Source organism: Rhagoletis pomonella, unplaced genomic scaffold (assembly GCF_013731165.1).
Source record: "Rhagoletis pomonella isolate Grant_MI unplaced genomic scaffold, Rhpom_1.0 Rhpom_scaffold_00001, whole genome shotgun sequence".
NCBI classification, from domain to species: domain Eukaryota; kingdom Metazoa; phylum Arthropoda; class Insecta; order Diptera; family Tephritidae; genus Rhagoletis; species Rhagoletis pomonella.
The window spans coordinates 78,612,949-78,625,423 of record NW_023458555.1 but is presented as its reverse complement, the minus strand read 5'-3'; the positions used below and the strand labels follow the sequence as shown (position 1 = coordinate 78,625,423).

The following is a 12,475-nucleotide window of genomic DNA, read 5'->3' as shown; positions in this document are numbered from 1 at the left end:
TATAGTGACCCGATCTTTGTTATTTTCACTGAAAGTCTTCTGTTGAAAATGAGTGAAATCAGCGCGAAATTTCATGGTCCTAGCTACATAAATGGATGAATTATAACGAAAAATCTCATATCTGAACAATCAGTTGTATGGGAGCTATAGGTTATAGTTACCCGATCTTTATAATTTTCACTGTAAGTTTTCTGTTGATAATTATTGAAAACAGTGCGAAATTTCATGTTCCTAGCTATATAAATGGAGGAGTTATAACGAAAAATTTTATATCTGAACAATCAGTTGTATGGGAGCTATAGGTTATAGTGTCCCGATCTTTGTAATTTTCACTGTAAGTATTCTGTTGATAATGGGTGCAAGTATTGCAAAATTTAATGTTAGTAGCTGCATAAATGGAGAAGTTATAACAAAAAATCTCATATCTGAACAATCAGTTGTATGGGAGCTATATGTTATAGTGGTCCGATTCTTCCGGTTCCACCAAATGATTAATACATTATAAAAATACACCCACCTACCAAATTTGATCCGGATATCTCGAAAACTGAGAGACTAGATTGCATACAAACAGACGGACAGACAGACAGACGGACAGACGGACATGGCTAAATCAACTCAGGTCGACGTTCTTATATGATCAGTATACATTTAAATGGGTCTATCTCTTTTTGTTCTGGTACTTACAAACATCGGACCAAAGTTATAATACCATTTCATGCTCATGAAAGGTATAAAAAGCGTGGTAAAAAAGGAAGCATATCACAATTCATTTAGGTAAGCAGGCCATAACACTTCTGCACTTTTGTTTTTGTAAAACACTTTAGTACAGGAAGTGCACGGTCACATATGTATGTACATACATACATCCATATATACATTTGGGAATGCACTTATACAAAGCAAGAATTCGCATCAATTTTCGTTGATTAGCTGTCGCCGCTACTTCCACTGAGTGATGCGCGCACTTCCATTTGAAAAATTTTAGCATCGCATTTGTTCTACTTCAATTTGCTTCTGCTTCAGTTTGGTTCCACTTCAGCTTTGTTCTGGGGTCGAATCGTGACAGACGTGAACGAGTCGGCAATCGTACGAACACAAATTACGTGATAGTTTAATCGAATGAACAATATCGGATGATAACAATCGAAGGCGACCGAATCGTTATTGTTTATTTGGTTATCGATTATTTTTCTCTTCTTCTTCCTTTTTTAAGTCACAGTAGACATTGAAGTGTCAAAATAAGTGAAAAGTAAATAAAGAAAGGCGGCAAAACTAAAATGGATCCGAGCCTTTTATTTTATTTAAGCTCTAGCGAAAGCGAAAATGACGAAAGAGTTGTGCGTAAGCAACTTCGGGGCAGAAGCAATCCATTGGCATTATCCGACAACGCGTAAGTAATTATACATAGGAAATAAATTACCTTCTCTACTCCTATACTTGCAGATTCATCAAAAGATTTCGGTTAAGCAAGGAGGCATTCCAGTACGTTTTATCGAAAACAAACATAAACTGCGATGACACAAAAGCCGTTCCTGCTGCTTTGCAATTGGCTGCAAGCCTCTCGCTCCTTGCAAGTGCAAGGTATGTGCCAGAGCACGGTATAAAAATTGACGTCCAACGTCTTAAAAGAAATAAAAAGCAAATTGTGTCCGGAATTGATAAAGTTCCAGCCCAACGAATCTTCAAGATGTAAGGAGCGGTTTGCGGAAAAATATAAAATACCTGGAGGTAGGAAGAGGCGTTCTAATGAAATGCGTAGTGAATCCAATGTTTTTCCTTTTAGTGGTTGGATGGGTAGACGGAACACACATTGGATTACAAAAGCCAATTAGAGACGAGCACATGTACTTCAACAGGAAAGGTTACCATAGTCTTAACGTTATGCTAGTAAGTTTCTCTTCTTTCATTTTAACATTTTATTGCTAATATACCGTTTGCCAGAATTGTGGCCACACTTGCAAGATTCTTGCCATAAATTGTCAATATAGAGGTGCAGCCCATGATTCCTGAAAAGGTCCACCACATGTAATTGTTTGGTGAGGTTTTCCCACAAACGGTTGGCCGTTGCTTTTCCCTGCGAGCAGTTTGGGAGTAAATTCTTTGCCAAGTCAGGGTGTTCGGCCATGAACTCCGCCATGAGTTCCTTCTGCGTAGAGTTTAATTTATTGTAGTTGGTCCTAAAATAAGAAAAATAGCTATGAACTGGTATATGTTTGCACAAATTTTATAATTACTTACATTTTTCAAAAAATTTTATCAAATTTTGCGCGCGTACGTTCGTCAAATATTAATCGAATGACAGTTCGAACGAACGAGTACGTTCACTCGCTCGTTCACGCCTGTCATAATACCGAATTACGATATGAGAAGTTCGTTCACGTCTGTCACAATCCGATTTTGTCATTTTTACGTGACGAGTTGCTCGTTCACGACTGTTACGATTCGAGCCCTGTTGTTCTTTTTCCTATCGTGCGGCATTCGTTCGTATGACAAAACCTTTCATGAGTGTAGCAGTTGCTTTGTTATGGGAGTGAAGGAGAGGTACAGTGCTTAAAATGGGATCTGATAGCTTGTAAGCATGAACGAAAGACACGAGATCACGCGGGAAAGAAAGAAAGAAAAAAGTTATTTTCTAGCTGCCGAAATCTTGACGCCATCTTTGTTGTAAGAAGTAAACAACGAAGAGAACGGAGAAAACCGCGAAATTGTTGAACGCATGAATAATCATTTTCATTATGAAAATTCTTATATAAATCATGTCGTTGTGTTAAATTATTCTTTACCTTATGTGTGCACACGTTGTCACAAGCGAAAATTAAGAAAATTGCAGTAAAAAGCCACCATCAAATTGTAAACAACGAAGTAATGTAAACAAACGGCTAATGTCAAAATCGTTAAACTTTTTTCCTAAATGCGATTCTAACGGGCTACTCTCCTGCCCGCGTGATCTTGTCTTTTTGGTTCATGGCTTCTAAGCTATTTATGTAGTGCTTGTGCAGCTGTTTAGTATGTATGCATATTAGGGATGTTGCGAATGTAGAATTTTAGACATCCGCGGATGTTTAACAGCTAACATCCGCGGATGCGACTGCAAATGCGGATGTCAAGTATTTTTAAGAAACAATTAGGTAAGTAAATTAAGTTACTTAGGTAAATGAAAAAAATGGAACAGTTAGTAATTTTAAATAATGTTTATTTTATTTAGTACTTGAGTTTAAAAATTGGAACATTATATGAAATAAAAAGTAATGAGAATTGCATCGGGACCAAAACAAATGTCGGATGTATCCTCCTGGCTTTCATCTTCACTTGAAGAATCTAGCATAATAGCGAGATCGTTGTTTAAACAGCGTTTACAAGTCAAACTATATGTCTCAGGTTTTTCTAAAGCTTATTAAAAAGAATTCTTCAATCTCATTCCTTTGGCTGTTTCAGAATTTGGGGAACCTGTAACGTCATCATTGTTTTTTTTTTTTTTGAATTTAGATTTTGTAATTGATTTTTAGTACTTTCTTCTGCGACTGGTTTCAAAAATGTGTGCTTATAGCGAGCTAAATAGGTGGATATGGAAAATAAATTGTTATTTTGCAGAAATAAAAATTGTTAACAAAATTCTGTTTTCAAAGTAGTGGCTTTCAGCCGAATCGGATCAGAATATTGTTATTTTTTTTAACACCCCGTTTTTACAAGCATTTGAATTATTGGAATCACAGATGATGAGGGTCTCAGATACTTAGGTAATTCTTACCTAATTAAAGGTCAGACCTATAGCCTTTTCTCTTTATAGCCAGACGATGACCATTTCTGCTGGAAATCTCTATTGAAGGAGCTTTCCTTTGACTTTAAATAGCAAAGAAGGAAGACGTACGGGGAGAGTTTTAACACATAGGTTTTTAGCCAAGGATCCAAAGTATATCCCTGAGAAAAAAAAGCGAGTGTAACACCGTACACATGATAGAAGTGAAACTTCTTAAAAAAGGTTTGAGTACCAGGTACCTACTCACGAAATCGGATGTGTAAACATATGTTTACGGTTCGGCAATCCATTAGGCGATTGAGTTACATACATAAGTTTGGTTAGAAATCAAACAATAATTTCATTTCATCTTATTAATTTTCTGAAATACATGTAATTTATTTATTCATTTTCCGGTAACACCACCTTATATGAATTCGCACTTCTAGCATCCAAAGGACCGGGTTGTAATGAAAGTTATTGTATGTTCAACAAATAAATGAAAATGTTTATAATGCAGTCAATAGATCCTTACGAATTCGCCATTACCAAGGCACTAAGTAACGTACGCACTTTTGTTTGTAAAATGCATTTATTTAAGTTGAAAGAAGACAAATTCCTTTGTTCGGCATTTATTCTTACTCGCTTTCTATCTTCCAAGGCGAATTCATAAATTCTTATCACGAATTCATATATTCATGTGGTAGCAAGAGTATAAAAACATAAAATTACCTTATAGATTAAAAGCATAAGTATCACATGTAGATATGCGTAGTCCATTTCACGAAATCATTTCATCTGAGTAAAAACTAAGTGCATAAACTCTATTTCGCGTTAATTGTAATCATGAAATGGTGTTCTTTCATTCAGTTTCTACTCAAACGCATGAAATAATTTCATAAATACAACAAACCCATCCTCTTGACATAATGCAAGCCGAAAACGTTGGTTCAAATCAATCCGCGATCAAGTTGGACGCTTTGCCCACAAACATTGCAATTTTGCGAGCAGTCTCATTGTAAAATCTCATTTTTACAATTTCATAGTTTCGGCTTACATTTGTAAAATTCATCGAAAGCACGTACCTATTTCGGCTGAGTTATCCATTTTCGGCTATTTAGTGTACAAAATAAACGCAAATTAAATGAGTTTGTACAACATGGTCATTATTGTAGCGATAAGTTGTACAACTTCCCAGAAAATCCAAATTTTTTGATCTTTCATACAACCAAGACATAAATTCATTCCACAGGCCCACAAACGGTTCAATCTACAGTAAAATAACACCAAGCTGAACCAACGGTCGCTACGTTTATGGCTTTCTTTAAGAAACATCGGGCGAAAATTTCAACTTCTCCTGTAACACTACCTTATATAAGTTGGCCTTGCTATCATCCTCACATATGTTCAGTATACCAACGAAGGACGAGTTAATACAAAGAGATTGCGAGAGCACAAAACTACTCTAGAAAATTACACGCACAATGACAAACATGAACAAATGTACAACAAACACATAATTTTTGACAATCAGTACAGTTCGCATTTATATCAACGAGCAGCTTAGTCCCCTTTCAGACACGTCAAGTCTTGCTTTCAAGTCTGCTCGTTCGTTGGCGAAGGAGGTGAGAAGAGAGGGGAAGAGTACAGATACCTCCGTACCGTCAATTCGTTTCAAGTTTTCTTGTCTCTTTTGATCTTTTCGTTCGATCATCAATCGAAAAGAATTTACAATTTTGTAAAGTTTCAAGTTTGTCGCCTCGAGCGAGTAGTTATTTAATGGAGCAGGTTTGATTTACGACCCGTTAGGAAACAGGCTGTAACCCGAAAAAGCAGCAAAATTACTCTCCCAATTTTTTAATTTAAGTACTAAATAAAAAAGTTATTAAAAATTACAAAATTTTCCTTTTTTTTACCTAAATCATGTCGTTAAGAAAGAAAACGCAATAAATTTGAATTTATTTTTAATTCACCCTGTTTCTGTCTATTGAAGAATAAATATTATTTTAATTTAGAAACCCGCAATATCCATTTTTTTAAGTATGAATTTTTATTTTATTTTTTACGAAATTCCTATAAGCGGACATCTCCCATAGGCAGAGCTGTTAAGTGTTGATTATAAATTGTAATGATTACCGATTTAATTAATTATTTTTTTTAATTTGAGAAATGATTAATTACCATTATTTCCACTTTTAAATTAATAATTACCGATTACCATTAAAAATAACCAAAAAATAATCATAAATTTAGCCAATTAGAAAAAAATTAAAAATAATCAAAAGTAATCAAAAAAAGCTAATGGGATTAGTTTTACAATAAAAATATTATTTTTTGATTATTTTTGATTATTTATGTAAATTTTTTTAAATAAAATGTACTGCTCAGACGGAAAAAATATTTTGTCGACAAACGTATGCATGTAACTGTGAAATACGGTTTTACGTTGTTCTTTCAAATGACCATAGATATTAGGGATGTTGCGAATGAATCCATTTTTGGAGGTATTCATTAGGAATGTTAATCCCGGTATTCCGGGATCCCGGTCTTTTTTAAGTCTCGAAAATCCCGGGATTATTTGCCTGGAATCCCGGGATTTTCAGGATTTGTAAATTACACTGGTGGCAATAATAGAAACGCTTTATGTTGAATAGTTTTGGCTATATTTCTTTTGGTTATTTAATATTTAACATTTTTGCACACACAAAAATCAATATATATGCCAAACCAAGGGCCAAATATAATATAATTGCGTTCTTAATTTTTCTCTCTGATGTCAGGATTTTTTAAAAGAACTTTGAAATTTGAAAGATATGAGTAACTCAAAAAATGATTTAAAAATTTCAGTGCAATATACTTAAAAAAACCAGTATGGATTTCAAATGAAAGAAGATTCTGTAGAGTTAAAACATATTACATTTTTTGGTGCGTAAGAGTCGGGTAGGTATTGAAAATACCGTTTTTTTAATGTTATCCTCGGATATCCTTGAAATTTTTTAATTCTTATTTTGGAAAAAGTTCACACAACTCAGGACTAATTTTATTAGCTTAAAAAAATAAAATAGATTAAAGGGGCATTTTCAATTCCTATTCGTCCTTGTGAACGTAAAAAAATTATTTCACTTGGTCACCATACTTTTTTTTACATTGCACTGAATTTTTTAAAATTATTTTTGAAATTAACTATATCTTTGAAATTATAACGAGTCCTAACCGCCAAAATAACGTAAGTGACATGTTTCTCTTCAAAATTTTCGTTTTGATCCAGAAATGCATCTAGATGCCCTAGGAATCATGGAATCCCGGGATTGAACCAACGACAACCCGAAAATCCCGGGATCGTAAAAATCAAAAAATTAACATCCCTAGTAGGCATGTATGTTAGATATGTATGCACCGAGAGAAAAAAACACATTTGAAACAAATACCTGTATCTCTTATAAAATTGTAAGGAAAAAGTACTTACCACAACAAGAAAATCTTTAACACAAGAATATCATGTTTATTTCAAAAATTTTCTCATTGTTGAACTAACAGCGCCGCTCTTCGCATAACAGTTGACACGCTGTTAAAAATAAACAAAAGTAAAACTGTTGACAACAAATGTAAAGTGGTTCCAAAAGCCACGCTGTTGATTTAAAAGTAAATCTTTGCGCCAACAACGAAATTTACAAGAATCATCGGTACTTCTAAAAGTAAAATTTTTGTGACAACTTCATTCGTAATTGAAATTAGCGCAGAACTTATTGAGAAAACTAAAGCCGCGTCATTTCTAGGGACACGATATCGAACCGAAAGTATCGATATGGTACTCATTTAAAATATCGCTTTAAAAATATCGGGTACCCATTAATATCGGAATAAAAAGACTCGATATTCCAAATATCGATACCAAAATCCAAATAATTTATCTGAATATAGGTTTCGCATATAGGCCGCTGGGGTGTAATGGTTAGAAGTGCGCAACCCTTGAAAATGAAAAACAGCTTCTCATGAAATACAATCGCCGTTCAGAGTCGACATAAAACTGTAGGCACCCCTTTGTGCCACAACATTAAGGCCCACGCGACAAATCGGAGAAGTTCGGCCAAACACAAACATATTGTGTAAGCGCCGAACTTTATTATTAGGTGGAATCCCGTATTCCTCGGACTCGGACTAGTAAAACTGTCAAAAAATAAAAATTCGCGCAGAGCGAGAGAGTAACATTGAAAAGTACGGGATCGCTTTCTAGTAAAAAATTGTAACTTCTGTCAACTTCAACATAACCTCCAAATTGTGGTTGTAAATTTTTGCTTATTTTTTATGTAAACACACTCAGTTCACACATGTAAATAACTAAAAATACTTTCAAGTTCATTAGAATCCACTTAAACAGGTAATTAAATACTTTTCAACATGAATTAGCAGAGTGCACTTTTCTTTTATTTGGTTGCCAAACACACTACAGCTGATCGTTTGACACATTTACCAGAATTTACCAGCAAAAAATTCTCGGACTAAAACTGGTAACTTCTGACAGAGAGAGAACCGTATTTATTCTCTTTTTTGTCCTCTCAATAGTCAGAGAACCGAGTACGGGATCGATTTCCAGTAAAATCTGACTGATTCTGACTATTTCTGACTAGTCCGGACTCGTACGGGATCGCAACTATTATTACGACACGTAGAGATTGAGGTGTTGACTTAAACATTAATTACCGTTTAAAAATGTTCGTGTTTAAATCAAGTGAAAAGTCTTAACCAAATGGATTTTTCCATTATACATACACTACGTACATATAATGCAAATATTCAATTCAAATACTGCCGTAGCATTTTTCACTACACGGATGGCGTTTTGCACGTCTCGGATGCTTTTTCATATGTAATTAAGAAGGTATATGTATACAAAGCATGCACAGCGGTGACAATACATACACACATACATGGTATGACATAATTCACTAATCGCGCGTTGTATTGTTGATTCAAACTCAACATTTGAAAACACCTTTATACGTATGGCTGTAGCTGAGTGTGCAAAGACGCTTGATACAATTAATTGCGGCCAAGAGGGTCCGGGTTCAATTCCCATCAGACGGAACATAAAATAAATTTTTTTTCTTCTTATTTACGAAAAAGCATCTGTGCACTTCACAACCACATATCTTATAACGTATATACTCAAATTTAAAACGAGTTGGGTTGGTGCTCTTTCATATGCGTAGTTTTTTTTAAATTTAGCACGTTTTTTTTTAATTCTAAAATTTTTTTCCCTCAGTGTTAGAATGTGTGCTACTCGATTCCAAAAAATATGGTTTTAAAACTATCGAGTAGAAAATATCGATATCGAATGCCAAAAGTATCGATATAGTATCGCTTCGTATGGAAATTCGTGTCCCTAGTCATTTCTGTGGCAATTGTTTTACGAAGCAGACGTTCCTTTCAAGTTTAAAAATATGGATATGAATATTATAAATATGCTCGAAGGAATTTGTGTGAGAGTCAGCAGATTCCAATATCTTATGTTGAATTTGAGAATGATATACTTGGAATGGGGATTATCTAGCGACGCCATCAAATTTTGTCTGAGTGTTCAATTAAATCCGTGGAGATATTAAAAATGATGCGCACTCACGATATTGATGAAATTTTAACAGCAGGACCGTCATCGCAGTCAAAAGATATCATTATAAGTAAGTATTGAAAAGCTTCATATCATGTTTTTAATAAATATTACATCGTATTATTTCCTATGAGTCATAGGCGGACAAAAAAGGTGACCATCGGTGTCCGCATATTGGAGCTTTCACTGTATTTGGCATCCGCATTCGCATTCGCATCCGCGGATGTTTAAAATTCCACATTCGCAACATCCCTAGTACATACATATGCATATGTAGATATGTATACATGTGCGTAGTATGTAGCACAGTATATACCGAAATAAACCTTTTTGAGTACTCCTCGGGGGTAAAATCTGATCAGGGTTGATAATGAGAATTTTTTTTTTGAGCATTTTGTTCATTCAGAGTTGTATACAAAATGACTGTGGTATGAAAGGGAGCAACAACCGTACTATGGCAGAGTGGCACACGTCATGACTGTGTAATAATAACCGAAACTAATTGCAAAAGTGTAAAAACATTCAAAATGATTGTCTATTATTATAGATACTACTGTGCTTAATGAACTGTCTGGGCGGATGCGCTGGCAGGCACTATGCAAACCTTGTTTTTTTTAATAAAGACTTTAATATATTTGGAAATTTAGAATTTTGCTTGATAAATTCACAAAATTTACGTTTTTCATATAAATATAATCTTATAATGGACTTTTTTTTTAATTTTAAACTTACATTTAAGAAAACTTCTTTCTGTGATGTAGTTACGACTTGAGTTTTCCAGTTTATAAAACACAAGCATTAATTATGTACTTAACTACTGATATTATTCTTCTTTAAGCATGAATATCAGCATATATTAAAGATGAATATTATACTTAACCTACATTTTGTTCATAAATAACCCATAATTATGTGTATTTTATCCTCGAAGAGAACATTTCTAATCATGAGGCGAAATCCCCACAGTAAGTGTTGCCGTGCGCGCAAAACGAAAACGCTGCACACAACCTAAAAGTACTCATCTGGGGAACAAATGGTGAGAAAACGCGAACCTCTATATACTGTATATACTGTGGTATGTAGGCAGCAATATGCACAAACATACATATATATGCATGTAAAAACATTATCAATTAATTGAGTATGTATATACATATGCGTGGAAAATGCAATTTCATTTGACTCCAAAACATATTCGTACACGAAATAAAGTCGACTCTAAGTTAGGGCTGCCAGATATGTCTGTTGCCAAATCGGGACACTTTAGGGAGGGCCTCTCGCTCCCTTCCCTTTCATTTCGACGTGCGAAAGGATGTAGTGAAATTTTATTTTGATTGACAAAAACAAAAACATAAAAACATGAGATCATGAAATCATTACAACGTACGCCAAAACAAAAAAAAAACAACTTATTACAACTGAAGCACAGAGAATTTTTCACAATGCATGAACCTTTTTTTTATTCTTTATAAAAATACAGTTTATACTAAATATATGAAAAAACATAAAAATAAAATTGTTAAACTTTGTGCTAAATTCGGGAAAATTCAATAAATTTGCATACAAATTTGCAGCCCATTAAATTTTAATTGATTTTTGGTGTTGGTTTTACTGAGAGTTTCTTCCATACAAACTTTGTTCGATAATTCTTTTTATATGGAAGACACTGTCAGCAAAAAAAAAATAAATACTAAAAATCCACGAAATTTGCTGGCAACTTCGGACTTGCACTTTATTAATTGGCACAAAAGCTACATTTTCAAAACTTTTCTAAAAGATCTGATTAGAAATTGTGATCTGATGAAAGAGCCCCTGAGCCAATAATTTTGTACGGCACTGTACTTATAAGTACCCTAGGTTTCATGAAAGAAAAAAAATTAAGTACAAGATAACATTTAAATATCAGTCATAATTTTCGTTGCTGTGAACTTGTTTCAAAACTTCTGTATTTTCCTTAATATAATTGTAAAACTCTGTGCACGTCATTTTGAACGTATTTAGGTTCATATACTAATCACCGACTATTGCTTGTGCAAAGTTCAACTATCTCGAAATGCGACTATTTCACAAATTAAACCGGTGCACTGAGAGAAAGAACTTTAGAATTAAAAAGGCGTGCTAAATTAAAAAAATACGCATATGAAAGAGCACCAACCCAACTCGTAATACATTTAAGTATACAAATTTTAGTATTTAGTATAGAAATATTCAATTCAAATACGCCCATATTAAAATGAAGCGATTTGCAATTACCGATTGCCTTTTCATAATTAAGTTAAAAAAATATTTAAATTCCATGCTGGTTGTAATGGGAATCGAACCCTGACCCTCTGGAAATTAGCAAATTGTGGCAAGCATCCTCGCGCACTCAGCTACTGCCAGACATGTAAATGTGCATTTACATAAATGTTGAGTTTGAATCAACACCACGCGTGCGTGTTATGAAAGTATTATTTTTAAATACGAACATTTTTAAACGATAATCAAATAGAAAATATTCCCGTTTACTATGCGTTATTTCCCTCAATGAATTCTTAACATTTTTCTGAATATTACAACGCGTTTTTTCTCTTAGTGTAGTGATTTTTGAACTTTTATTCAAATTTGTGCAATCAAATCAAAAACCGGGACACTCAAACGAAACCCGGGACATTTTAAGGTTGGACCGGGACACGGGGACAAATAGTCTAAAACCGGGACGTCTGGCAGCCTACTCTAAGTTAAAGTTTGTCAGCCCCAAATAAGAATAAAGTCTTTTTTCCCAGGTGCCTATTCCACGGAAAGTGATGTAAAAAAGCTGTAAATAACTTAAGAGTCGACTTTATTTTAAATATGAATATGCCCCATTATTTACATATACATACATAGTACGAGTATAGCAGTAAAAAATCATCATGGAACATATTTTCTTAAAATAAATAACTTTTCGAGAGAAAAACAACTTTAAAGTTAACACGTGCAGTGCAATCAATCCAGCTTTGAAGTGGATTTGTGAGAAAACTGCGGTTTGTTGCATTGAAAAGAGCGTATCAACTACCATTAGAATCGTTAAAAATATTAAAACCGATTTTTTCTTCGCTTTTAAATGCTGACGGCAAATCACCAACGAGTTTGCCAATTGCATACGT

General features: G+C 34.1%; 1 protein-coding gene across 1 annotated transcript; it reads left to right on the top strand.

Moving 5' to 3' along the window:
* The first annotated feature begins 618 nt into the window (after window positions 1-618).
* Window positions 619-1,798, top strand: LOC118747974. The gene is made up of 2 exons (XM_036482219.1): window positions 619-1,393; window positions 1,447-1,798. Exons 1-2 carry the CDS (start codon window positions 1,281-1,283, stop codon window positions 1,694-1,696), a joined length of 363 nt encoding a protein of 120 aa, XP_036338112.1. The 5' UTR covers window positions 619-1,280; the 3' UTR covers window positions 1,697-1,798.
* The last annotated feature ends 10,677 nt before the right edge of the window (window positions 1,799-12,475 follow it).

Bases quoted from the DNA above. Each gene is read 5' to 3' on its own strand.
- LOC118747974 (XM_036482219.1), top strand. From the start codon at position 1,281: ATGGATCCGAGCCTTTTATTTTATTTAAGCTCTAGCGAAAGCGAAAAT. The intron at 1,394-1,446 runs GTAAGTAATTAT...CTATACTTGCAG, and splicing joins TTGGCATTATCCGACAACGC to ATTCATCAAAAGATTTCGGT.